The following is a 27,964-nucleotide window of genomic DNA, read 5'->3' as shown; positions in this document are numbered from 1 at the left end:
TGTGTGTGTGTCTCTCTCAGTCTCTCTCTCTCTCTCTGCAGTAGGGTTGGTGTGTTATTGCGGTGGGGGTTGGATCTATGTGTGTGTGCAAAGTGCAGGTTTCAGCAGGCTGGAGCTCACACACCATTGTCTTCTCAGATCACACACACACAGAGAGAGAGAGAGTGAGAGAGTGTGTGTGCACGCGTGTGTGTGTGTGCATCTTCCCACTGCAGCACTGCTGATGTTCCCGCTCTGAGGAATTCCCTGTTCTGGGATTGCGTGCGTTTGGATGGATTTAACGCTCGGACACTAATGGCACCGGAGCTGAACGTCGCAGACAGATCTACCGTATGGAATAACGCGAAGTGTTTTTTGTGAAAGCGGCTCTGGTGTGTGTGTGTGTGTGTGTGTGTGTGTGTGTGTTGGAGAGGCAGGCATGCGGTCGGAGCGCATGAGTCGTGTGTGTATCGTGGTCCTGGAGGAGGTGGAAGACGACGAACCCTCCCCTCTGCATTCCAAAGCCGCCCCGGACCACATTTCCCAGAATTCCTCTCAGGACGAGAAGGTGAGGTGCTGGTTTGACTGCAGGTGGATGATAATGGTCTGTTTGTGTTCGTTGAGTGTGTAAATCAGTGGTGAACTTCAGAAGAAAGTCAAACGTTTGCTTCAGTAGCTGCGACAGATACAGACGCGTTCATCCGTCTCTGTCACATCTGATTGGGGTTTCCAGGTGAGGGCAAAAACATTCCCTTTGGAGACCTCCAGACATGTGACTAGGAGCGAATTGTGGACCTTTGACCTGGACGGAAACGCAGCTGTCAGCAATAGGACACGCTTCACACGTTCGTTCATTTAAAATACTGTCTTTTATAAAAATGTTAATTATTAACTTGACATGGCATCGGAAAGGCCATCAACAATTGCAAAAATATAATGTGTGAACAAACCCTTAGGGCAGAAACACACTTTACACAAGTACAGATGCAGACATGAACACACCTCATGCACTCTTTATTTGTTTGATTCATATGAAAAGATTTTAATGAAGTGAGGCCACATTTAGTATTTAGATAACATTTTAAACAATTGTTTTCTAATATTTAATTTTTTTAATCAAAGATAATTGGTAAAAAAAAAAAAAACCTTTTGTAAATCGTTTTATTTGTTGATTTTTCTAATGTATTTTTATGTAAGATAAATTAAAAAAACCTTTTGTAAATGTTTATTTCTTTTTGTTTTTGTCTATTTATTCATTCAACCATGCATTCATTCATTCATTCATAACTTTCATAGATTTTTCATGGAATTTTTATTTTCTTAAAAAAACTACATTTTAGCCTGTTGTACAGTTACCTTCATATATCTGAGCCACTGTTCAGGGGGTTAAAACATTCACACATATATATATTGTTGTTCTGTCTTGACTAAATTTGACCTAAAAAAGAAAGAGGAACACATTTTTGTGCTAATGCTCACTAGCAGTGTTGCATGATTTTGTGTTGCATTGTGATTTGTTCTCACACATTTCAAACCAAAATGCATCATGTATAGCTAGAGGTGTTGGTGTTCTTGATCAGTGACAACAGCAGGCGTGTGAATGGAAATCGTACTCAAATGAGCAGGATAATCATCAGTTTAGTGGATGAACCGGACGGGCAGGTTTCAGTTCTGTGGATTTAGCCAGCTGGTTTTGTCCTTTAATAGTTAAAAGCATTCTTTGAAGATCAGTCTAAGTGGTTCTGACTGGTTTCAGTCAGTTTTCAGGAGCTTCAGGCTAAAGTTTTTGCTGTTGTGACAGGCCATGTTTCCTTAAACAGAGGAAAGCTGCATTCTTTCTTTAACGACGTTCCCCCGTCTTTCATTCTCACGTCTGTTTTAAACTGCTGCATCATGTGTTTGTGAGGTGAATCCACACATAGAGGCTGCAGCAGGTGTGTGTGTGTGTGTGTCAGATTTTAAGAGTACATTCAGTAATAGTTAGCCTTTCAGAAAAAAGGTACAAAAGCTGTCACCCTTTCTAAAGGCACTTAAATGTGCCATTTAAGGTTCTAATTTGTAACCTTAGGTACGAACCTCTACGTTTAAAATACTGAAATGCACCTTTTAGTGGTAAATAAGGTCCAAAATGTATCTTTTAAAAGGGTACTGTTCCAGTGACAGCTTTTGTACCCATTTTTCTGAGAGAGCTGCATCAGTTGTGCTTTCAGTCATTTCCAGTAATGACACCTGAGAGTGGAGGGCGGGGCAGGTGGGCGGGGCTGGGTGGGGCTGGATAGGGCGGGGCTTCAGTTTTGGCTGTCCTTATTTGGAAAAACGATTAATGCTTGTTCTTATTGGCTTTGATGCAGTGTTAGGTATTATTTATATACTGTTATAGGACTGATTCATATTTCGAATTAGGTTTTATTTTTATATTTTCTCTTAATTCATTTTATGTTTGTCATTTTTATTAGTTTTGTTTTTAAATATTTGTTTTTATTTTAGTTCTTCAACTTCAACCTATTTCAGTTAGTTACTAAGGCAACTATTTTTTTTTATTTTTTATTTTTTCCAGATTCATTTAAATTAGCAGTAATGTTTTAATAGTTTTAGGTTCTGTTTTAGTTGTTTTGGTTGCTTGTGTGCTTTCAAGACATGCCAAAATAATATTTTCACTGCAGTTATGATTGATATATCAGTGTCAGCCAATACCAGTGATTATTTAAATTTATACAAAACCGATAATGTACAGTGTGCTTTAATTTATTTGCTTCCTACAGTACTTTTTAATGAGAGGTTTCTGTGTATTTTTTTAAAATGCATTTTTGACGTATTGATTATGATTTGACTTGAAGCATGTACAATTTAAGATTCTTATGTCAAATGTTTTTTTGTTTTTTTTTATTTATTAAAAATGTATAAAAACCATATCTACATATCTCAATATATTAATCCATGCCTAGTATATTCCTCTCAAAACCAGTGTCTCAGATAGATAGATTCACACTTAGAATCTAGAATTGTACATGCTTAGCAAGCTTAACTTCATCGGTTCTTATTATCAGTGACAATGTAAACACAATTATTAATGCATCCTCAATATCTTCATTTGCTCAGTATAAGCTGTTGCTTTGATTCGGTCCCTATTTTGTTTAAAGCAACCGAGCGCAGATGGACAGTTTACCTCTGGGTGCCGAATGTTGTTAGAACTGATTTCATTCACTAAATACATTGATTTCATCCTGCACTTCAATGAATTTTTCTTTTTGGCATGCTGATGAATCAACGGTTTCTTGTTTTCTTCTCTCTATAATAAACCGCTTGACGTCTGATTCTGAGAATTTCTTTTCTGCATTGATTAAACACAATGTTTCATTCATTTAATTTCTTTTCATCTTCACACAGCATTTAACACAGATGCTGTTATTTGAGACAAGCTTGTCAAAATTTGAGTTTTGATTGATATCAGATGTGTTGGTTTGCCTTTCAGAGTTAAAGAAGCTCTTAAGTATTGTTTCTAACCATTTCTCTTTCATTTCTCCCCAGCCCTCTCTGATTAAAGCCATATTTAATGGGGACGCAGATGAAGTTCGCTCTCTCATATTCAAGAAAGAAGACATCAATGTTCAGGTGAATGTCCATTACTTGCAAAAACACATGGACTCCTCCTTGAAGTTCTCTGAAGGTGGTCATTTTTCACTTTGTATTGCACCTAGCTGGGTTTTGAGACCAGTTTATCGATTTCTCATTGATGGCTGATCTTGGAAACCCTTCTGAAATGCTCGCAGTGGCAGTTCTTGTACATTATTTCCCCTAGTTTTGTAATGGATCTTCATCCGAGAGGTTAATAGGCTCTCATGAGCCTGCATTTGGACTGAAGAGGGTTTGTTTTACTGCTCCCTGTTTACTGAGGAATCTGTCTTCATCGCTGATGCCTGGAGAGACACCCATTCTGCTGCCAGCCAATCACTAATGGCCTGTCGGGTCACGTGACTCAGTGTGGCTTGGCCTCCTGTTTTCAATTTTCTTTCCAGACCAGATGGAAAACAGAAGCCTGCAGGGTGGCACTGAAGAATGAATGATAGCCCCTCTTTAGCAATTGCCTTTATTGATGTAAGTGTCGAACATCCCTTTGCTTTCCTCAAGCATCTGGAGGAACAGTTAAAGCTGCAGTATAAGTGATTGCAGAAGATCCCAAGGACCTGAAATAGAGAAATGTGTGTGTGGCTCGGGTTTCTGCATGCCGTCTCTAGAGATCTGTGGCCGCATTGATCTCACACACACTTACACGTGCATGCATACAAATGCATCACTGTGTGTCATGCACAAGAATCCAGTGTGTATCATATAACAGACACCCTGCTGAAACCCCACATACATCAAACGCTTACAAATGTAAGAGTAAAACTCATGCAAATCAGAGGTGAATCGCAAAAACATGTTGCATAAACAACAGATGAGTATAAAACCACCAGCTCACTCTGTTTTGAGCAGAAATGAGACTGGATGCAGTAGTTCGAGAGTATTTGATTGGTTGATGTGTTTCTCTTGCACCAATCAGCAATGGCTTTTTAAAAAAGAAATTAATACTTTTATTCAGTAAGGGTGCATTGTTGATCAAAAGTGACAGTAAAGACATTTATAATGTTACAAAATATTTCTATTTCAAACAAATGCTGTTTTTTTTTTTTTTTTTAACTTTCTATTCATCAAAGAAACCTGAAAAAAAAGGTTACCAGAAAATATTGGGCAGCTCAACTGTTTTCAACATTGATAATAATGAAAAAATTTTCTTGAGCAGCAAATCAGCATATTAGAATGATTTCTGAAGGATCATGTGACACCGAAGACTGGAGTAATGATGCTAAAAATTCAACTTTTTGCATAGAAAATTATTATTTTGAATTATAATATTTAACAACTTTTACTGTATTTCTGATCAAATAAATGCCTCGGTGAGCAAAAGAGACTTCTTTCAAAAAATTTAAACCATCTTATCGACCCTAAACTTCTGAAAGCTATTGTATTTGCTGAAATGGTGAAAATAGCTACAGTTTTAAATATAATTATTCATGAACTGTTGTGTTTGTGAATCCTCAGGACAGTGAGAAGAGAACGCCGCTCCACGCTGCTGCTTACCTGGGCGACGCGGAGATCATAGAGCTGCTCATCCTGTCAGGTAAGATGGGTCATTTCCACCAAAAACACTCTGAATGAGCTGGGAGAACCCAAACCTCTTGTATAGTGACTGAAAGCCAAATTTATGAATAGACCAATATTATGATAGAATTTGGATTGATGGATAAATCTACACTACAATTCAAATGTTTGAGGTCAGTAAGATTTTGTAATGTTTTTGAAAGAAGTCTCTTCTGCTCATCAAGGCTGCATTTACTTGATCATAAATACAGTAAAAATTGTGAAATATTATTACAATTTAAAATAACTGTTTTCTATGTACAGTAAATGTTCAAATGTAATTTATTTCTATGATCAAAACTGAATTTTCAGCATCATTACTACAGTGTTTAGTGTCACATGATCCTTCAGAAATCTAATATGCTTCTAATATATAATCATCTAATATTTGCTGCTCAAGAAATATAAATCTTTTGTTACATTATAAATGTCTTTACTGTCACTTTTGATCAGTTTAATGCATTCTTGCTGAATAAAAGTATTAATATCTTTAAAATAAATCTTACTGACACCAAACTTTTGAATGATAGTGTATAAATATTTGCATCAATCATTTAAATGCAATAGAAACCACCTAGCAACACCTTAGAAAACACTAACAACAACACTGACATTATGTATATAAAATATGTAACACAAGTGAATTATACTGCAAATGATCGTTGAAAACTCATATTTGTTGAGCACTTGACCAATGACACACTGACAAAACACACTCATCAAGTGACGTCCTGAATTGGCCGTGTGTAAAGCAGGAGTTGTTGTCATGAATGACAGAGTAAAAGTAACAGGTGCTGCCGTATTTTAAGCAGCAGATGTGATCACAGAGTATTTTGGGAGTTTATTTTGAACAGGCTTATGGGAGGCTCCATGTATCCTGCTTCAGCTGTGACATTAAAAGTGTAATTCATTCACACACATCCTCTCTCTCTGTCTCTCTCTCTCTCTGTCTCTCTCTCTCTCTGTCTCTCAGGGGCGAGAGTGAATGCCAAAGATAATAAATGGCTCACTCCTCTTCACCGGGCCGTAGCTTCCTGTAGTGAGGTACGACATGTCCTCCAGCATCGGAACAGCAAATATAAACAAATGAAATGGCTTTGAAGCTCATTAATGTGATTGTGTGTTCAGGAGGCTGTGCAGGTGCTGCTGAAACACTCGGCGGATGTGAATGCGCGGGATAAGAACTGGCAGACGCCGCTACATGTGGCCGCGTCCCATAAAGCTGTGCGCTGCGCCGAGGCGTTAGTCCCATTGCTAAGTAACGTCAACGTGTCGGACCGCGCCGGACGTACGGCTCTACACCACGCGGCCTTCACCGGACACCTGGAGGTCAGACGCTCAGTTTTTCACTCTCTACAGATGAGAGGATGCTCAATATCTGCTGGATGTGACACGTTTGCACAATATCCTGTGTGTCATAGTAGAGTTCATGAGGCCTGTTTACACCAGAAATGAAACGAAAAGCAAAAACGAATTGCAGATGAACAACGTATTAACACCAAGAACTAAACAAGAAAGTCTGTTTGTTCACATACTTTAATGTATATCAATAATATAAATTTCACTCTTGTTAATGCACTGATATAGTCACTGTGTGATACAGGCCAACCCCACTAGTTAATACTAACCCCAAACTTGTGTACATTTATATCTGAACTTTCCGAACAAACTGAGACCATCTTAAAAGTCATGTGATCCACAGCTAGTTGACACATCCTTAAAACATTTTTAGGTGTTAGAATAGGTTCGTTAAAACAACCTTTGCTTGCCAAATCACTTCTGTTTGCTCAACTGGTTTGCTGTGTTTTTCGTATCTTCTTTCTGATTGGATATCAACAAATCCAACAGATTGAGGTCTGTCTAGAATGCCGCTGGCAGATACGTGACCCAAAAGCTGATATATTATTGATCGGTGCGGTATTTTTCTAGCACACAAGGAAAAAAAGGACCAGCTCTCCAAACGAAGTCAAATAACAAAGATTTTTTATCATTTTAAGCCATCTTGTTGTCCTGTTTAAACCTCCAGTTTACTATTCATGGTGTAATGTGTGGTTTTTCTGTCACTGCAGATGGTTCAGTTGCTGGTGTCCAGAGGTGCAAACGTCAACGCTTTTGATAAGAAGGACAGACGAGCCGTTCACTGGGCCGCATACATGGGTGAGACGTCAACATTAACATCAGGATCAACAGAAAACATGTTTCCATCAGCCTCAGATCAGTGTAGAGCAGATGGATCCCTTAAATCTTTCGCTGTCTCTCTGTTGCAGGTCATTTGGAGGTGATGAGGTTTCTGGTGTCTCACGGTGCTGAGGTTTGCTGTAAGGATAAGAAATCCTACAGTCCTCTTCACACCGCTGCCTCCAGTGGAATGATCAACGTCGTCAAATACCTGCTCAATCTGGGCATTGATGTAAGTTAGCTCCGATAAAGCTCCACCCCTTGGTTGCCAAGTGAACTGTGATTGCTGTATATTACCTGCTAATGCCCTTGTCTTCTGTTGCTTAGTTCATTGAATTTAGCATGCATAAGTGTGTTTACGAACACTTTTTAAGAGGCGATCAAGAAAAACCTTGACCCCCCTGGTCTTCAGAATCACTTTGTCAATTTATGTCTTTTAAATTATATTTATAATTTGATATGCAATGTATAACCAAATCTACAAAAGTTCGAATTAAAATATCAAAGAACTCGTATTGTTATACCCTATTTTTTTTACATTATAAAAGAATTTAAATCACATTTTCTGGTGTAACAGGATATGTTTATCATTAATATTTTGGTCATCCAACAGATATTAAATATGTAATATAATATAATCCAGTGGACTATATTAAATGTATCAGACATGTATTATTGGCATTGAAGAACTGTTTGACATAATTAATCTACATTTAATAATAAATCTACACCAAGGCATTTATTTGATTAAAAAATGAATACCGCCTTGACATCATGATTACTAAAAACCCAATCAGCTGAACAAAACAGCACCATTAATCACGTGATCTGTGTCTCTGTCTTCAGATTAAGGAGCAGAACGCGTATGGAAACTCTGCTCTGCACCTGGCGTGTTTTAACGGGCAGGACGTGGTGGTGAATGAGCTGATCGAAGCAGGCGCTGATGTCAATCAGGTGAATGAGAAGGGCTTCTCTCCCCTGCACTTCACCGCTGCGTCCCGCCAGGGGGCGCTCTGTCTCGAGCTGCTAATCGCCAACCGAGCCAACCTCAACAGCAAGGTCAGTGAGTCCTACGAGAAAAACCCTCACCACCTCACAATATGTCAATTAAAGGTGGGGTAAGTGATTTCGGGTAACCAGTGTAAATATTTGATATCACCAAAACAAACACCCCCTACCCCAAAAGGTCTCGTCCCTATTTTGATAGCTCCGCCCCATACATACGTACACATCCCAGGCAACGATTAGTTCTGTGAAAGAAATTAAAACCAATGTTACTCACCTATCAAGAAGAAACAAAGCAACCTCGGCGTCCGAACGCTGGCCTTCCTGCTCCTAGAGTTCTCTCCAGGGCTGGAAAGCTGATCCAATATTTACACGGGTCCTACTTCTTATCGTAACACCATGTCTACACCGGATGTGATAAAATACTATAGAACTCATTATACATTTACATTTAGTCATTTAGCAGACGCTTTTATCCAAACCAACGTACAAATAAGGACAATAAAACCAATCAAAACCAACAAAAGAGCAACAATGGTTAGCCTAACGCAGTACACGTAGAAAGGTTTTTGTTTTTTTTAAAGAAAAGGAGTAGATAGAAACCTAGTGTTTTTTGTTTTGTTTTTTTATATAAGAAACAAGTAGAATAGAAAAAAGAAAGCTAGTGTTAGTTTTACAAGAAAAGCTAGCAGTTAGAGAATAGGGAGCAGTTGGGGGTTCGGTGCCTTGCTCAAGGGCACCTCAGTCGTGGTATTGAGGGTGGAGACTCAAGACTCGAACTCGGCCCTAGGCTCTCTAACCATTAGGCCACGCCTGATGAAGTGATGGGCTGAAACTAAGGCAGTTCTGTCTTAGGGGGGAAGGGGAAGTGGTGTGTGGCCAAGTATGGTGACCCATACTGGGAATTTGTGCTCTGCATTTAACCCATCCAAGTGTCCACACACAGTAGTGAACACACACCCGGAGCAGTGGGCAGCCCGGGGAGCAGTTGGGGGTTCGGTGCCTTGCTCAAGGGTCTCACCTCAGTCGTGGTATTGAGGGTGGAGAGAGTGTTGGTTATTCACTCCCCCCACCTACAATCCCTGCTGGACCTGAGACTCGAACCCACGATCTTCCGGTCACAAGTCCAAGTCTCTGTCCATTAGGCCACGACTGCCCCTAAAAGCTGCCCCCTTAGCTAGGTTGAGTTGAAGGTGATATATAATCAGTGATATATAATCATATCTAATATATAATATAATAATGATAATATAATATATCATATCATATATTATCATATATATGATTATAATGCTGTCTACACTGGATGAGACACGAGAAATCCCCAACAGTACACTGCTGCTGCGTTCTATTTATGACGTATTAACACAAATGATTTTCAACGGTCACTTTGTTGCGTCCAGTGCAGACAGACTTTAGCTGTTGCGGCGCGGCGTCCGGTGTAGATACGGTGTAAACCTTCTTTTGTTCCACAGACGTTTTCCTCTTTTGTTCGTCTGTGTCTTTCTGTCGTCGCTCGGCTAATGTCCATCATGTGCACTGAACGCTCTCTCCTCTGCATCATGAGTAGACACGCCCCTTACTGCTGATTGGCTACAAGTTTGTTTTGGTACTGGGCCCGATTCCGTTTTCTAAAGCATTTTTAAAAAAATACATACCCCACCTTTAATATCTTCAAACTATATAATCGGACATATATAGCCAGTGACACAAATGACCTTACTGCACACAAACATTCATAAAATTGACACCATTCATGAAATGAAAATTAAACAAATGGCAGATGAGAGCAGAGCAAAATGAGAAAGTCTGGTTGTTCACATGCTTTAATGCAAAATACAGAAAGGCATCTGATTATATAAATTTCACTGATGTTAATGGTCTGATACTGTCAAAAAAAAAACGAATTAAATGTTTCTATTTAGCATTTTACTAACAATATTATAAAGTGCATTACAGTTTAAACAATTTTGGTTAGTAAGACTTTTTTTCTTTTTTTTTAAATTCATTTTTATTTCAAATGAATACAGAGTGTTAACTTTTAGTTTTAGTTATTTTTTCTTATTTGTAAGTCGCTTTGGATAAAAGCGTCTGCTAAATGACTAAAAGTAAAGTAAATAAATGCTGTCTACTCATCTGTGAATCCTGAAAAAATAAAACGTATCATGGTTGCCACAAAAATATTGGGCAGCACAACTGTCTTCAACATTGCTAATAATCAGAAATGTTTCTTGAGCAGCAGATCAGTATATTAGAATGATTTCTGAAGATCATGTGACACTGAAGACTGGAGTAATGATGCTGAAAATACAGCTTTGATCACAGAAATAAATAGCATTTTACAATATATTTACATAGAAAACAGTATTTTAAATTGTAATTATATTTCACAATATTACTGATTTTACTGTATTTTTGATCAAATAAATGCAGCCTTAATCAGCAGAAGAGTCCTTTTTCAAAAATGTTGTGTTCATGTCTCGTCCAGAGTAAAGATGGTAAAACTCCTCTCCACATGGCAGCCATTCACGGGCGATACTCCAGATCTCAGGCCATCATTCAGAACGGTGAGTGTGTTATTCTCTCCGTTTGTTGTTCGTCTTCCTCTCCTGTTTCTCCTCATCCTCTCTTTCCTCATTTATAGGTGCAGAGATCGACAGCGAGGACGAGAACGGAAACTCTCCGCTTCATATAGCGGCTCGTTACGGTCACGAGCTGCTCATCAACACTCTCATAACCAACAGTGCAGACACGGCAAAGTGAGTGACCGGACATGTTTACAGTTACACATAATTCATGAGCTCACGCTGATCATGTGACCGTGACTCCGCCTCTGTAGGCGGGGCATCCACGGAATGTTCCCGCTGCATCTGGCTGCTCTGAGCGGATTTTCAGACTGCTGCCGGAAACTGCTCTCCTCAGGTGAATCGCATTCATTGTGAAGATTTATGATGTTTATAACCGCAGTTAAAATCGATTTCTGTGCATGATATCTGTGCATATTTTTCCCTCTCTCAGTAAAGTGCCTTGGGCTTTTATCTGGTCTTGATAATGGATATCTGTTGGTTTAGGTTTTGACGTCGACACGCCGGATGACTTTGGCAGGACGTGTTTGCATGCTGCAGCTGCAGGAGGGTGAGTCACGCTGCTGCTGCTCTCTGATTGGCTCAACAGCGCCCCCTGTGGCCAGGGTGATATGTTGTCCTGATCATGTGACCATCTCTCCTTCTCTTCTCCAGGAATCTGGAGTGTTTAAATCTGTTGCTCAACACGGGTGCGGACTTTAATAGGAAAGACAGATTTGGGAGGTGAGTTACATTAGATCATCAAACCTAAGTTCATTTTAAAATCAAACATTACTGTTCAAAAGTTTATAGTTGGTAAGATTTCTCTTCGGCTCATCAAGGCTGCATTTATTTGCTCAGAAATACAGTAAAAACAGTAAAATTGTAAAAAATATTATAGAATTCTAGTTTTCTATGTTAATATATGTTAAAGTGTAATTTATTTCTGTGATGCACAGCTGAATTTTCAGCATCATTACTCCAGTCTTCAGTGTCACATGATCTTCAGAAATCATTCTAATATGCTGATTTACTGCTCAAGAAACATTTCTGATTATTATCAATGTTGGAAACAGTTGTGCTGCTGAATATTTATGAGGAAACTGATGCATTTGATTTTTGAACTGTAGTGTAATTAAAGTATATTATTTGCATTATCTTGATTAAAATTATTAAAACTAATTCTTGTTATGTGTCCACATATTTTATTTTCTCTTTGATACTGTTATAAATGGTAAAATATGATATAAAAAATATTGTACACACAATATTTAAAAAAATACTTTGAAAAGTCATTTTACAAAGCCAATTAATCTTAAATAGTGAAAACAAAAAAACAATGAAAATTAAGAGTGACCAGCCAAAGAACCTAAGATGTTAATATTTATGAATAATATAAGTACTATAATAAGTACCTTTTTTTTTTTTTTTTGGGTTGAAATGTGTTTTTTGGGTCCAGCATTGTTGTTGACAGGCTCTACAATAAAGTGAAAGTGACGTGACATACGGCCAAGTATAGTGACCCATACTCGGAATTCGTGCTCTGCATTTACCCATCCAAAGTGCACACACACAGCAGTGAACACACACACACACCGTGAACACACACCCGGAGCAGTGGGCAGCCATTTATGCTGCGGCGCCCGGGGAGCAGTTGGGGGTTCGGTGCCTTGCTCAAGGGTCTCACATCAGTCGTGGTATTGAGGGCGTAGAGAGTGTTGGTTATTCACTCCCCCACCTACAATCCCTGCCGGACCTGAGACTCGAACCCACGACCTTCGGGTTACAAGTCCAACTCTCTATCCATTAGGCCACGACTGCCCCAACTGCTCGGCGCGTGAAGGTCATCTGGTGTCATTAAAGCAGTCTGGGATGTGTATTTTCCTACAGATTTCCAGTACAGATACTGATAGAGCTGCAGTGATAAAGCAGCATTAGAGGAGTCCTGCAGCAGGAATATGGTTATGATTTATCTCTGTCTCTCTCAGGACTGCGCTGCATTACGCTGCTGCTAACTGTAACTATCAGTGTGTGTTTGCTCTGGTGGGCTCCGGGGCCAGTGTGAACGAGCGGGACGTCATGGGCTGCAGTCCTCTGCACTACACCGCTGCCGCAGACTCGGACGGCAAGTGAGTGAACACAAACACACTGCCATTCAGCACACTGTGATATTCAAGGTCAAATAGAGTGCACTGCATTGTGGGATACAGTATTTTCAGTAGTGTGTTCTAGTTGCACACTTACTGTATCAGCAAATGTATTGTAGGTCATGCGGCTTAGCATACAGTTTGGTTTGGAGGTATGGTTCTGTTCTGGGCAAAAACTCCCTGCCCATCCATCCAGCCTGTCATGAATGAGCAGGGAGAGCAGCAATAATAACCCCCCTATAGGTTAAACAGAACACAACAAAGCAGGTATCATTAATGTACTTGATGATATTTAAGTGTAACGCATTACTCGAGATAAAGGAGTCTGATTCAACAGGAATATCAGAAAGCCAAGTCCTGACTGTGGTGAAAGGAGGAGCTGGGGATGGAGGAGGGTAATTTGCTCCTGAGCAGGCAAAAAGCTGCTGAATAATACTGAATAGAGCTTATCTAGGAATGTGTGATAGGTGTCTTATTCCTATAGGTGGATGTGATCAGCTGAGAGTCAGCTGATGCAAGCTTGACTCACGTGACCTGCCAGAACTAATGCTATACGCTTAATTTTCACAATTATTCTATAAATAAGTTGAAATAATGTGACTTGATTGCTTCAGCAAATGCATATATCATCGATTAACATCCTCAGAGTTCACAGAGCCTCTTTGAGTTATCTTTAAAATCAATTTCTGTTAAGGACTGTTTATTACATGATTGTAAATGTTAACTAATACTATAAAAAACTTTTTTTTTTTTTAAAAAGTGAAATAAAGCTGAAATAAAATATAAATATTAGATTTTAAAAAAAATAACAACGGGAAATGCTCCCTTAGCAACTAACTGAAATAATTACATTTATGCTGAAGTAGTGAAATTATGAAAAATCTAACTGAAATAAACTAAAAGAAAGATTTGCTTGCAATGACTCTCTGATTGGTGGAATTGTCTGAACAGCATCATGGGTAATGTAGTTTTTACCACAAATCCTGCTGTTGAATGCAACAATGAAAAAAATAAGCTGAAATAATATAAACTGATAGCTTTAATAAAATCATATACCGTTGATTAACAAAGTCTGAGTTCACCGTAGGTTTCTCTTTACAGGTTTATGAGTTATTGAAATGAGTGGGGATTTGAACACGTCTGTATTCTGTATATAGTGTGCGTTTGACTGATTGATCTGATCGGTGTCTCTGTCAGGTGTCTGGAGTATCTGTTGAGGAATGATGCGAATCCAGCTCTCAGGGATAAAGACGGATACAGCGCCGTTCACTACGCCTCAGCGTACGGCCACCGAGTGTGTCTGGAGCTGGTCAGTCCGTCTCACACACACACACACACACACACACACACACACACACACCGTGAGCTTAAAGCACTCCTCACTGCTGTGTTAGGAGCTCATATCCGTGTTTTGTTTTGCAGATCGCCAATGAAACCCCGTTAGATGTGGTGAGCTGAAATCTGTTTGTGTTTCAGTTGACCATCACAATGCAGAATCTGTCCAGTGCTGCCGTCTAATGGACTCATAAAATCACCATGAGATCACAAATCAACTCTATATACTGCAACAAATGTTTCTGGTCTTATGTTTGATTTATCAGTGCAAGAAGAAGAGAACGTTTTCATAATCTTTCATATGTCAAATTGTAATGACTCTTTCCACCTCTGAAACCATTATTTTGTTGTCATATTCAAGCATATGAGAGTGGAAAAATACTATTAACGAATAACAGCCCAACATTTTATGATCCAGTCTCATCTTGATAATTAAAATCAAGTCCTGCCCTGATTTCTTTGAATATTGAATAACTTGCATGCAATGCCATTTCATGTTTTCAAGTATACATTTTTTTTTTTCACCTTATTCCTCTGATATATAATTGAATTTAAATGTGTGTATTTTCAGCTGATGGACACATCTGCATCAAGCATCCTCCACGACACAGACGTCCAGCCTCCCATCAGCCCTTTACACCTAGCGGTGAGAAATAGCTCCAGATCTCTGGCTCTGTACAATAATATTGGAATATTATATTTAGTGGAATATTATAGTTCAGCTGAAGAGTTCTGCCATTTGTAAAACAATCTCATTCAAAACATTATTAAACAATAAAACACGGTGAAACTGTTAAAAATAGTTTTTAGTAATTAAAACAAAGCTAAAATAAAAAAAGAAAATATTTTATTTTTAATATTTATATATATATTTTTAATTTTAGTTAAGTTTTTCAAGTTCATATTTTTCATGTAAATCAGTATTTATATTGTTTTATTTCAGCTTTATTTCAATTGCCAATTTTTAATAGTTTGTTTTAGTTAACACTTGTTTAGTTAGCACTAATGCAGTACAAAGTTTTCATTAATATTGTATTGAATGGTTACTAAAACTGAAATAATTTAAAAAAATAGGTATATGGAAGTATTACAAAAAAATTAAAATAAAATAAGCACATGAACAAAATAATAAAACTTAAACTAAAATTCAAATAAGAAGTGAAGATGTAAAAATAAAATATAAAAATATTATAGTGTACTACTATATAGTGTGGGAAGTCGTGGCCTAGTGGTTAGAGAGTCGGACTTGTAATCCAAAGGTTGCGGGTTCGAGTCTCGGGCCGGCAGGGATTGTAGGTGGGGGGAGTGAATGTCCAGCGCTCTCTCCACCCTCAATACCACGACTGAGGTGCCCTTGAGCAAGACACCGAACCCCCAACTGCTCCCCGGGCGCCGCAGCATAAATGGCTGCTCCGGGTGTGTGTTCACGATGTGTGTGTGTGTGTGTTCACTGCTGTGTGTGTGTGTGTGCACGTTGGATGCAGAGCACGAATTCCGAGTATGGGTCACCATACTTGGCTGAATGTCACTTCACACTCACTCACTTGTTAGGCATAATGTTCAAAAAATAAAAAAGGCTCCTATTAGATAATTACATATATAAATAATAATCGCAATAAACAAGTCTTCAACCAAATAATATGGTCTATTAGTCCAGTATAGGTTCAACATGCAAGTCAAAGATCAGCTAGAGTGCTTTAAAATGTGGCTCATCCAGTCAGATTGACAGTTAGAATCAGAGTTAGAATCAGAGTTAGAATATTTATATTTTTTTATGTTGATTACAATAATGTCATTTGAAAACTGAGGAGTGTGTGTGTGTGTGTGTGCTTCCAGGCGTATCACGGTCACCATCACGCTCTGGAGGTTCTGGTCCAGTCTCTGCTGGATCTGGACGTGAGGACGCCGCAGGGTCACACGGCTCTGAGTCTGGCGGCGTTTAAGGGTCACGTGGAGTGTGTGGATATACTGATCAATCAGGGCGCGTCCATGATGCTGAAGGACTACACACACAAGAGGAGCGCCGCACACTCCGCAGGTCAATGAGACACACACTCCGCAGCTCAACCACACAAAAACACACACTAAAGGCATCAGACAGACTAGAATTACTAGACAATTCTTCTCTGCTCATCAAGGCTGCATTTATTTGTTGTTAAATACAGTAAAAACTATAATATTGTGAAATATTTTTACTATTTAAGATAACTGTTCTCAATGTGAATATCTGTTCAAATGTAATTTATTTCTGTGATGCGCAGCTGTATTTTCAGCATCATTACTCCAGTCTTCAGTGTCACATGATCCTTCAGAAATCATTCTAATATACTGATTTCCTGCTCAAGAAACATTTCTGATTATTATCAGTGTTGAAAACAGTTGTGCTGCCCAATATTTTTGTGGAAACCATGATACGTTTTATTTTTCAGGATTCACAGATGAATAGAAAGAACAGCATTTATTTGAAATGGGAATCTTTTGTAACATTATAAATATTTTTAATGACAATTACTTTAATTTGTTCTTGTTGAATAAAAGCATTAAATTCTTTAAAAAAGAAAAAAAGGCTTAAGGACACTGCACATCGAGTCTGAAATTTTTGTCTGAAATTTTCCCACGTTAAAAAATAAATACAACCTCACGTTATGTCAATCACGTTTACACACTGCCTCCGAAATTGTCGTCTGTCATAAAAAAAATTGGAATCCAGTTCGATTTTCTGCCTTTTCTCATCCGTACAAAGCATTTTGGTAGGAAAGGATGATGAATACAACAAAAAAAAAAACGAAAAAATGCATACGAAAATTTCAGACTCTGTGTGCAATGACCTTTACTAACCCCAACATTTTAAACTGTAATGCAATTTATAATATTGTTAGAAAAATGCTAAATAAAAACATTTAACAAGTTGTTAATTTTTATTGAAACAGTGATACATTTCACAATAGAAAGTTCAAAGGAGCAGCATTTATTTGAAATAGAAAGTTTTTTTTTTTACATTTATACCTGTCTTTACAATCACTTTTGGCCAGTTTAATGCATAAAATAAAAGAACAGAAGTATAAATTTTTTTTTTCAGAAATTGAAAAAATCTTGCTGACCTCAAACTGCTGTGTATATCCAATTTAACACTTACATATAAATTTCAAAATGCAAAATTACGAACTATGCATGATCGCTTTACATGTCAATGGTGTCCTACTGTCTAAATGGACAGTTTTTGGTCAAAATGCACTGGTTTTATAATGCTTATCTTGCATAGCCAGACTTGATGGTTCGTGAAGATGTTATATGAGATATGTGAGGTGAGATGATTTGATTGTGTTTGTCTGTCCGTCTGCAGCCATGAACGGTCACTCTGAGTGTCTGCGTCTGCTCATCCACAACGCCGACCAGCAGACGGCCGTCAGCATGCGTGATGGGAAGGGGCAGTGAGTTACAGGACTTCTCCATCTCATATGTATGGTCGAATGATTGTGGGATTGTTGATCTGATCATGTGTGTGTGTGGTCAGGACTCCTCTGATGTTGGCGGTTCTGGGTGGACACACAGATTGTGTGTATCTTCTGTTGAGTAAAGGAGCCGGTGTGGAGGCCAGAGATAAATGCGGCAGGACGGCCCTCCACCGTGGGGTAAGTCACACACACAGACACCTGCCTTCATCTGCAGTTTCACTTTGTCTATTTATCTTTTTCTAAATTAGACTTTTCTGTACTTTTACTTTTAAAGGAATGCCTTCGATACGAATTAAGTGCCAATAATGCAATTATAATACATCTTTACAAAAATTTTATTTATGCTTAATTTCAAAGTATTATGTGACCCTGGACCACAAAAACAGTCATCATTTTTTAAAATTGAGATTTATACATCAGCTGAAAGCGGAATAAATATGATTTCCATTGATGTATGGTTTGTTATGATATGACAATATTTGGCTGAGATACAACTATTTGAAAATCTGGAATCTGAGGGTGCAAAAAAATCTAAATATTGAGAAAATCGCCTTTAAAGTTGTTCAAATGAAGTTCTAGCAATGCATATTACTAATCAAAAATTAAGTTTTGATATATTTACAGCAAGAAATTTACAAACTATCTTCATGGAACATGAACTTTAATATCCTAATGATTTTTGGCATAAAAGAAAAATGGATTATTTTGACCCATACAATGTATTTTTGGTTATTGCTACAAATATACCCCAGCAACTTAAGACTGCTTTTGTGCTCCAGGGTCATATATATATATATATATATATATTAGAATATTACCTTATTTTAAAATTAAAATAAATAATTAACAAATATAGTAAATCAGGCCATGTGCTTTGAGAGTTTAACCTGGGGTGTATTCCAGAAAGCAGGTTATGTGACATACCCGGGTAAATTTGAGGATAAGCGAGCGGATAAACTCGGCTTTCGGTTCCAAAACCGGAGGTTGCTTTTAGGGTATGTAAGTAACCATAGTAACTTGCTCTCTGAAGATAACCTGCTCCGGAGCAGCTTATGTTCAGGGTTAGTTCACTTCAGTGCTATCAGAGCACGCGTGACACTGACCAGCCTTCAGTGGGCCTGACGGATAGCATTAGATTATATAATATATATATAAAGCGCTAATATAAGTAATAAATAAGGTAATATTCTAATATGGTTATTTTATTTATTTTATTGGCATATGTTATTTGTATAAATTATAAAACACTATAACAAGGTAATGTTTAATTTATTATATTATATATACTTATTACATTTTATATTATCATCTCACACATGGATTGGCATTTTCTATTATGTATTTCTATAATAAAAATACATATCTGATATGACTTAATATATAATTAGCATCAAACAAAAAATATAAGTCATATTCTCACTATACGGGGAGGCTGCAGACCTGGAGCAAGGCAGATTTTTGACTAAAATCCATTCCATTGACTAATTGAGAGTTTTGTTGTTTTTGTGTGAATTTATAAAAATTACATTAAGATATCAGATGATCTGCACTACAGATTAAAATATCTTCAAATATTCAATGTTGGTCTACATACATAGCCTACATAGCCTTCTCAAGGATTCAATATTAAACGGGGGGGAAAAAATGATTACGCAACCATCAATTAGGTGGCTATATGCACTAAGCATGTAAACGACCATTGAACAAAAGAAGAAAGAAACAGCATGGCGCGCTTTTTCTTAGCGTCCGTTTCCATAGTGATTCGTCGATTCGTCGCTCTGTTGAGAATGTCTCGAGTCTTAACCAGGAACATACTCTATGTTGTTGAATGAACTTACTCCTGGACGTGTTTTTGGAACCACATACCTCGAGTAAGCAAGGTTTAGGGTTAATCAACCCAAAGTTCAGGGTTTAACTGAAGGTAGGTTAACTGTGCTTTCTGGAATACACCCCTGTTCTGAACTTGGAACAGTATGTTTGTTTGTTTATATTTGCTATTTTATATTTGTTGTTGTTCATTTATTTTAAATTTGTAGTTTATTTTTTATTAATTTATTTAACAAAAACTGAGGGATGAGATAAATTTATTTTCTATTAGTGCTGTCAAATGATTAATCGCGATTAATCACATCCAAAATAAATGTTTTTGTTTACATAATATATGTGTGTGTGCTGTGTATATATATTATGTATGTATATATAAATACAGACACATAATATATACTTTGAAAATATTTACACATTTATATATTTATATTCTTATATTTTATATTATATATATATATATATATATATATATATATATATATAATTCATATATAAACATTTTTCTTAAATATATACATGCATGTGTTTGTTTATATATACATAATAAATATACACAGTATACACACATAATGTAAACAAGAACTTTTATTTTGGATGCGATTAATCACGATTAATTGTTTGACAGCACTATTTTCTCTGTTAATCCATTTTATGCCACTCATGCTGCTGACAGACTTGTCCCAAACCTGAAACATTAATTTTAAGTTGTTCAGAGTCATTCTAAAATGTGTGTGTGTGTGTGTGTGTGTGTGTGAGAGACAGGCAGTGATGGGTCATGAGGCATGTGTGGAGGCGCTGTTGCAGCACAGCTCCAGTCTGCTGGTTCAGGACAGCAGGGGGCGCTCTCCTATGCACCTGGCAGCTGCCTGCGGTCATGTGGGGGTTCTGAGGGCCCTTCTGAAGGCCCAGAAGACCATCCTCGTCCTCAAGGATAACTGTGGTTACACACCCCTGCACTGGGCCTGTTATAACGGTACTTGCGAGACGTTACACTTACTGTCATCCGAGCAAAATAATGTGATGCACAGCTACAGCACCCTGGATTATACAGTATTTGCTCAGTGATATACTTGTTTCTTGCTAATTTTGTGCTGCTGGTTTCACAAATAGTGGCTGTTTTGCTGTAGCACGTCACAATTTCTGACAAAATATGTGCATTTTGTAGCATTTTTGCTTTTGACAGCCATTTGTACAGTGAAGAAGTCTTGTATTCTTCCTTAATCAGCAGAAAAACTGCCACAAACACATGGTTCCTGTCTGAATCTGAGCCAGATTACTACTATTTGTTCAATTCTCAGCCTATTTTCACATTATTTTGTCTAATCCTGATTTCAAGGTTCGAATTATGGCCAGAGACAGAAGAAAATGCAAACATGAGCCTGATGTTTTCTGCTGCTTGTGTGTTTTACTACATCCAAACAGCCACAGAAAATGACAGATTTTGTGGAGAAAAAGCTAAAAAAGTTAAACGATACACAGGTATATTATAGTTAACTAAAACAGAAACAGATTAAAAAGAAGAAAAATTGTGATTTGACGGAAAATAAACATTAACTGAAATAAAATAAATGGAAAAAAATGAAATGTATAAATATTTAAAATATTAATAAAAACTATAGAAAAAAAAAACTGCATGGGAACGTCTTTATTGATATATTTTGCATTATCCAATTAAGGAATAATATATTTAAATGAAACGCTAGCACAGTCCCTTCATGCTGTGCTGTATTTATATATATTATTAATATCTTATTTTGCATGTTGATCTCAGGTCATGACGCGTGTGTTGAGCTGCTGTTAGAGTACGACGTGTTTCACAGGCCGGAGGGAAACTCCTTCAGTCCGCTGCACTGCGCTGTGTAAGAAACACCTGCTCATATCATGTGCACATTCAGCTTCATTTTAAATTCAGTTTGTATTAAAGCATGACACACTGAACAAAAAAAATTGGTGTAGAGACTATTTTCACTCAGAAATTGCTTGTAAATTTCACAATTAATTACAAAGAAACAGCAAGTAGCACTGAATTAGATGGAAAGACTGAAATAGTATTTTCTCCAGGAATCTTTATTTACGTACAGCGCATCTCTCTCGTGTCTCTGTTTCAGTATTAATGATAACGAGTCTGCGGCTGAGATGCTGATAGAAACTTTAGGTCCAGCGATCGTAAACGCCACAGACTCTCAGTCCAGGTGAGAGCAGGGTTTCCTCATGGGTCAGATGTTTCAGAGCAGAGTTGATGTGTTCTGTGTGTTCTGCAGGACTCCGCTCCACGCCGCCGCGTACACCGATCACGTGGAGTGTCTGCAGCTGCTGCTGGGTCACAACGCTCAGGTCAACGCCATCGACATGCTGGGAAAAACCCCGCTCATGATGGCTGCTGAGAACGGACAAACTAACACCGTCGGTGAGACACGCGCTGCAGATTTGTGCAGTTACAAAACACTAGGAATCAGAACAACACAAGTAACAAATAAAGTTCTCTTTAAAGTTCTGTCAAATGCAGTGAAATGTTACAGTGGAACAGAATTAGTTACTTTTATTTGAAGTAAAATGGCAATATAATGCTATTTTTGTAAATAACGATTCCTAACATGGCCAAACTGTATTTTTTTAACGCTAAGGGTTTCATTTTAATTGTAGTTTTACTAATATTATATGCTTTTGTCATTTGCACTAATTTCATTTTAGCTTTAATTTTTTACTTTCAGTTTTAGTTTTATTTTATTATAGTGCTGTCAAGCGATTAATCACTTCCAAAATTAAAGTTTTTGTTTACATAATATATGTGTGTGTGTGTACTGTGTATAATTATGTATATATAAATATAACATCATGTATATAATTAAGAAAAATGTTACATTTATATATTAAATATATTTATATATAATATAATTTATATGAATTTTTCTAAAATATTTTCTAAATATATGCTGTGTGTGTATCTTTCATATATATATATATATATATATATATATATATATATATATATATATATATATATATATATATATATATATATATATATATATATATATATATATATATACACACACACACACACAGTACACATAGATATTATGTCAATTTTATTTTGGATGCAATTAATCACGATTAGTCGTTTGGCAGCACTATTTTATTAATTTTGTCATTTTTATTAGTTTTTTTGTATATTTATGTTTAGCTTTAATTTATTTTGTAGTTTTAGTAATTTATGTGCTTTTGTCATTTTTATTATTTTTTTTTATTCCTATTTAGCTAAATTGTTGTCAGTTTTAGTTACTTCAGCTTATTTTCAGTTAGTTGCCAAGGCAAAATGTCTAATTTTTAAGTTGTTTTTTATCTAATATTTATGATTTGATTGATTCAGTCATTTTGAATAGTTTTCATATTAATTAACGATATCAACACTGGTATGAATACAGACTTCTGGTGTGTTATTGCATTGCTGTGGCGCTAAAGTATCCTTCAGATGTCTGTGTCATTACAGCAGATGTGTTGATGTTCAGGAAGCTGCTGTGATGTCAGTCATGATATTAATGTGAGGTGCTGATTGTGTTTGTCAGAGGTGCTGGTGAGCAGTGCTAAAGCTGATTTGACGTTACAGGATGCTCACAGAAACACAGCCCTGCATCTGGCCTGCAGTAAGGTACCGAACACACGCTGACACACAGATTTACATCAAAAACGACATCTACTGTACATCAGTGCAGCCCTGCAGCCAGACAAACTACAGGAACTCAGAAACAAGCACGCAAAGACAGATGCTTAAGCATAAAGACAGTTCCTCCTGCTGCTCGGTGGATAAAACATCCTCAGTTTCAGTGATAAACCTGTAGTCCAAAGCTTTCAGAGCCAAATATAAATAAATATTTCCATATATTTTACATATGTGATCCTGTAGCACAAAAGCAGTCTTAAGTCGCTGGGGTATATTTGTAGCAATAGCCAAAAATACACTGTATGGGTCAAAATTATACATTTTTCTTTTATGCCAAAAATCATTAGGATATTAAGTAAAGATCATGCTCCATGAAGATATTTTGTAAATTTCCTACCGTAAATATAACAAAACTTAATTTTTGATTAGTAATATGCATTGCTAAGAACTTAATTTGAACAACTTTAAAGGTGATTTTTCTCAATATTTAGATTTTTTTGCACCCTCAGATTCCAGATTTTCAAATAGTTGTATCTCAGCTAAATATTGTCCGATCATAACAAACCATACATCAATGGAAATATGATTTATTCAGCTTTATTATTTATTCATATAGTATATGAATCTCAGTATCTCTTTTACAGTCTTGTGTGTGCTAGTATTTCCATCAGGTAATGCAGATCTAGTCATTTTCATAGTTTGTGTGTTGCAGGGACATGAAACCAGTGCCTTGTTAATTCTTGAGAAGGTGACGGACAGAAACCTGATCAACTGCACAAACGCCGCGCTGCAGACGTGAGTCCTGTATCCCGTATCTTGCTCATTTGTTGTCCTCCTCTTGATCTCAGTTTTATAGAGAGCTGTATGTATCTGTGTCTCAGGCCGCTGCACGTCGCTGCTCGTAACGGGCTGACGGTGGTCGTACAGGAGCTGCTGGGTAAAGGAGCCAGTGTCCTCGCCGTGGATGAGAACGGTGAGCATTTAAAATCACAGCCTGCAGCATAAACTGCACAAATATTTTATTATAGCTAACCAAAGCTAAAACTACAACCATGAAAAGAAATGCGACAAAATTAATCAAATATAAAAAACGTATTTCTCAAAATGATTTTTTCTTTTTCAATTGCATTTAACTTTTTACTAAAATAACAACTGAAAGAAAAAACAAAAAAGACAGAAATAAAAGAAAAATGACAAATTAAAATGAAAACGGAAAACAAATTCAAAATATTGATAGAAAGTATAAAACCATCTCTATTATACTAAACACAGCAAAATACAAAAATAAAATGAATAACAATGAAGCAATTGCAATCTACATCCACTATTATTAATAATAATAATAATAATACTTTTAAAAGAAGTACTTATACTTAGCAAGGATGCAGTAAATTGATTAAAAGAGACCGTGAATCTTTGCCACCTATTTAAAATCTATTGAAGTACTCTAGAAAACATTTTTGATCAAATAAATGCAGCCTTGAGCAGAAGAGACATTTTCAAAAGCAATTTAAATGTTTCTTGATTTTTCGTTTCTCATGCCTAAACATTTATTAATTTAATCATTAAAATATTAGGTCACACTCTAGCTTTAGCTAAATCCTTGCATATACTGTTCTTAATTTTTATTTAGTAATATATTTGAGATATATTTATTTTCATGTATCTTTTTACCACATTTAACGTTCTACTGTATATTTTACTCTTAAAATATCAAATGTGTTTGACCAAATATTAGCTTTGACTCGGTTTCTTTAGATATCTGTCAGTCTACAAATAAGCATCTTTTGTTTTTTAATATTATTTGCAAGTCAATGAAGTCGCTTTGGATAGTGTCTGCTAAATAAATAAATGTAAATGCAAGACAAACACTGAATTGTTTACAAATGAAACAAAGAACATGATTTAGTTTTGCATGCCTGAACATTGAATTTAATCAAATGTGTTTTCCAGGATACACTCCAGCTTTGGCTTGCGCCCCAAACAAAGACGTGGCCGACTGTTTGGCACTGATCCTCTCCTCCATGATGCCCATCTCTCCCAGCAGCACCGGCACCATGTCCAGCCTCACCTTTACCACCATCAACCACTACTCCAGCCCATCCAAGACTGTGACCTTTGACCCTTTACCCGTGCTGCGCTCCGAGCACGTCTCCTACCGCAAATTCAACAGCCTGGGCCGCGAGGACGGCCTCATCGTCCCCGATGACGAGCTCAACGATTCAGACTCAGAAACATACTGACAACACACCCCTCCCGCCCCTCAGTGTCTTAACCTAACGCCTCATTGGCTGAAAGGTGACTATATGCTAATTAGGGTCGTCCCTTTATGACCGGTGTGGCCGAAGTCTCAGGAGAAAGTGGAAAAAAATGCCACAGAAATGGCCCACACTAGTCCAGTTTGTTTTTTCTCTACAGTATCGATCTGTTTGAATCCTCAAGCATCACTCAAACTCATTATTTCAAGCCAAGTTCATTTTATGTGAAGCTAAAGGCTCATATTGACAGCTGTGGGACTGTAATTCCCAGCATTCATGTGAAACACGAGGCGGCGAAACTAAACTAAAGACGTCAGGGACCAAGAGCTGCAGACTTTACTTTTATCCCTGTTTGTGCATGAAGATTGAATTTAGGTTTGAATCACCATGCATTATTTATTATGAAAAAATGAAGAGCAAAAAAAGCCTTTCAGGGTTCAAACGGAGTATTTATTCCTCTGCTGTTGTGAGGAATTATAGCGTTCTTCCTGCTGTGTGTGCGAGAGATCGTGAATAGGTGTGTGGTTATTTTATAAGAGTTTAAAAACAATTAAAAGATCAGGTGTGAGACTTGACCTTTTAGTACATTGTTAGTAATTATTAATAATTATAAATAAATAATTTTTGCCATAAGATTTCACAGAGTCTTTATTTATTGCAGAAAATTGGGACATATTTAAAAAACTTGAAAATATGGAGTCCAGGATGGGCCGAGTTTAGTTATTATATTATAGTAATGCTAAAAGAATATATAAGAACATAAATTGTTTTCTACAAGAAAACATTTTTAGTCATCCAATCCCAGACTTTTACTTTTTTTATATTTGTATAAATGTATTAATTTATTTTAAGCATCTTTTTAGCCTATTTAACATTCTATATTATCTATTTTAAATATTTATGTATTTGTTTTCTCCGTTTAAGTTCTTTTCACCCATCTATCGTTCCATATTATCTGTTTTAATATTTAAATGTTTTATAAATACTGTAAATACCTGACAAGATTTATTTTTGTATGTAAATGCCAGTCGATAAATGAGTGTCTCTTTCTGTTATTAGAGAGTAATTCAAGCGAGTTTTCATTAAAAACACTGAATCGTTTACAAACTAAACAGTGAACATGAATGAGAGGATTCAAACTGAACTCAATCTTTTGTCTGCTAAAGAGTTAATTCTTTAATTTCTCTAATTTAATACTTTAAAATCAATCCTACCTGGGGGTCATCCTTACGCCTACAGTACCAAGCTTATATGCAGCAAATTACACACGACTTTTTGAAACTATAAAAAAAGACCTAGTTAGATGGGAAATACTACCTCTCTCTATGTTCGGTAGAATAGAAGCAGTGAAAATGAACGTACTGCCGAGACTTCTCTTTCTATTTCAATCCCTCCCTATAGGGGTTCCGGTCTCAGCATTTAATAAATTAGAAAAATTGATTTCAAAATTTGTTTGGCAAAATAAAAGACCAAGAATAAGACTTAAAATATTAATGTCAAAAAAAGATAGGGGGGGGTTGAACCTTCCTAATCTTAGGTACTATTATTGGGCTGCTCAGCTGAGGGCTATCACTGCTTGGCTTGGTGCTGATAAGGAAGCAGAATGGGTCAGTATTGAACAGAATTCGCTTCCTGGAGTGTCATTGGAAATCCTGCCATTCATGGATTTGCAGGCACAGAAGAGAGTGAAAAAAACAAATGTATGGATAAAACACACTGTAAAAATTTGGTCAACAGTACAAAAAACATTCAGAGGAACAATAGCCTTATCACGTGCAATACCCATTAAAAATAACCCAGATTTTCTTCCTTCTACAACGGACAGTGCCTTCAATAGATGGGAAAAGAATGGTTTAAAGATAATCAATCAACTTTTTGATGAAGAGACCTTAATATCTTTCTCCCAATTATCTAATAGATTTACATTGAAATCTAATGATTTCTTTAGATATTTACAACTACGGCACTATATCACAAACCATAAACAATGGGATATAATTAAAAGATCTCCAACAAATGTAGAAAAATATTTCATAGACATTATTGAACATGGCCTACCAACTAAAAATCATGTAGCCCATTTATACAGAAAATTAATGCAGGATAAATCTGATAACTCCTTCTATATCAAAAGAAATTGGGAATTAGAGTTAAACACTATAATAGAGGATGAGATGTGGGAAACAATATGCACCAGTTGCCATAAGGGTATAAGCAGTCAAATATGGAAAGAATTTGATTGGAAGATGAAGATGAGGTTCTTCAGAGTCCCATTAGTGATCGCCAAATTTGATAGTTCTTTACAAGTATCACAATGCTGGAGGGAGTGTGGAGAGGTAGGGGACTATGTTCATATATTTTGGGAATGTCCCAA

At 36.8% G+C, this 27,964-nt stretch overlaps 1 protein-coding gene across 1 annotated transcript; it reads left to right on the top strand.

Annotated features, from left to right (window-relative positions):
* Nucleotides 1–151: 151 nt before the first annotated feature.
* LOC306885166 (serine/threonine-protein phosphatase 6 regulatory ankyrin repeat subunit A-like) lies at nt 152–26,221 on the top strand. The gene is made up of 28 exons (XM_079441522.1): nt 152–547; nt 3,508–3,591; nt 5,062–5,140; nt 6,134–6,204; nt 6,289–6,489; nt 7,230–7,317; nt 7,428–7,570; nt 8,185–8,397; nt 10,832–10,910; nt 10,988–11,102; nt 11,183–11,265; nt 11,415–11,478; nt 11,583–11,651; nt 12,896–13,036; nt 14,252–14,363; nt 14,477–14,503; nt 14,961–15,035; nt 16,226–16,427; nt 17,733–17,820; nt 17,904–18,021; nt 20,434–20,644; nt 21,443–21,530; nt 21,780–21,863; nt 21,933–22,078; nt 23,238–23,320; nt 24,045–24,127; nt 24,214–24,305; nt 25,286–26,221. Exons 1-28 carry the CDS (start codon nt 419–421, stop codon nt 25,573–25,575), a joined length of 3,258 nt encoding a protein of 1,085 aa, XP_079297648.1. The 5' UTR covers nt 152–418; the 3' UTR covers nt 25,576–26,221.
* Nucleotides 26,222–27,964: the final 1,743 nt, after the last annotated feature.

This window comes from Barbus barbus, assembly GCF_936440315.1.
Source record: "Barbus barbus genome assembly, chromosome: 19".
Classification (NCBI taxonomy): Eukaryota; Metazoa; Chordata; class Actinopteri; order Cypriniformes; family Cyprinidae; genus Barbus; species Barbus barbus.
The sequence above is the reverse complement of the archived record's forward strand: the minus strand, read 5'-3'. Positions and strand labels throughout refer to the sequence as shown.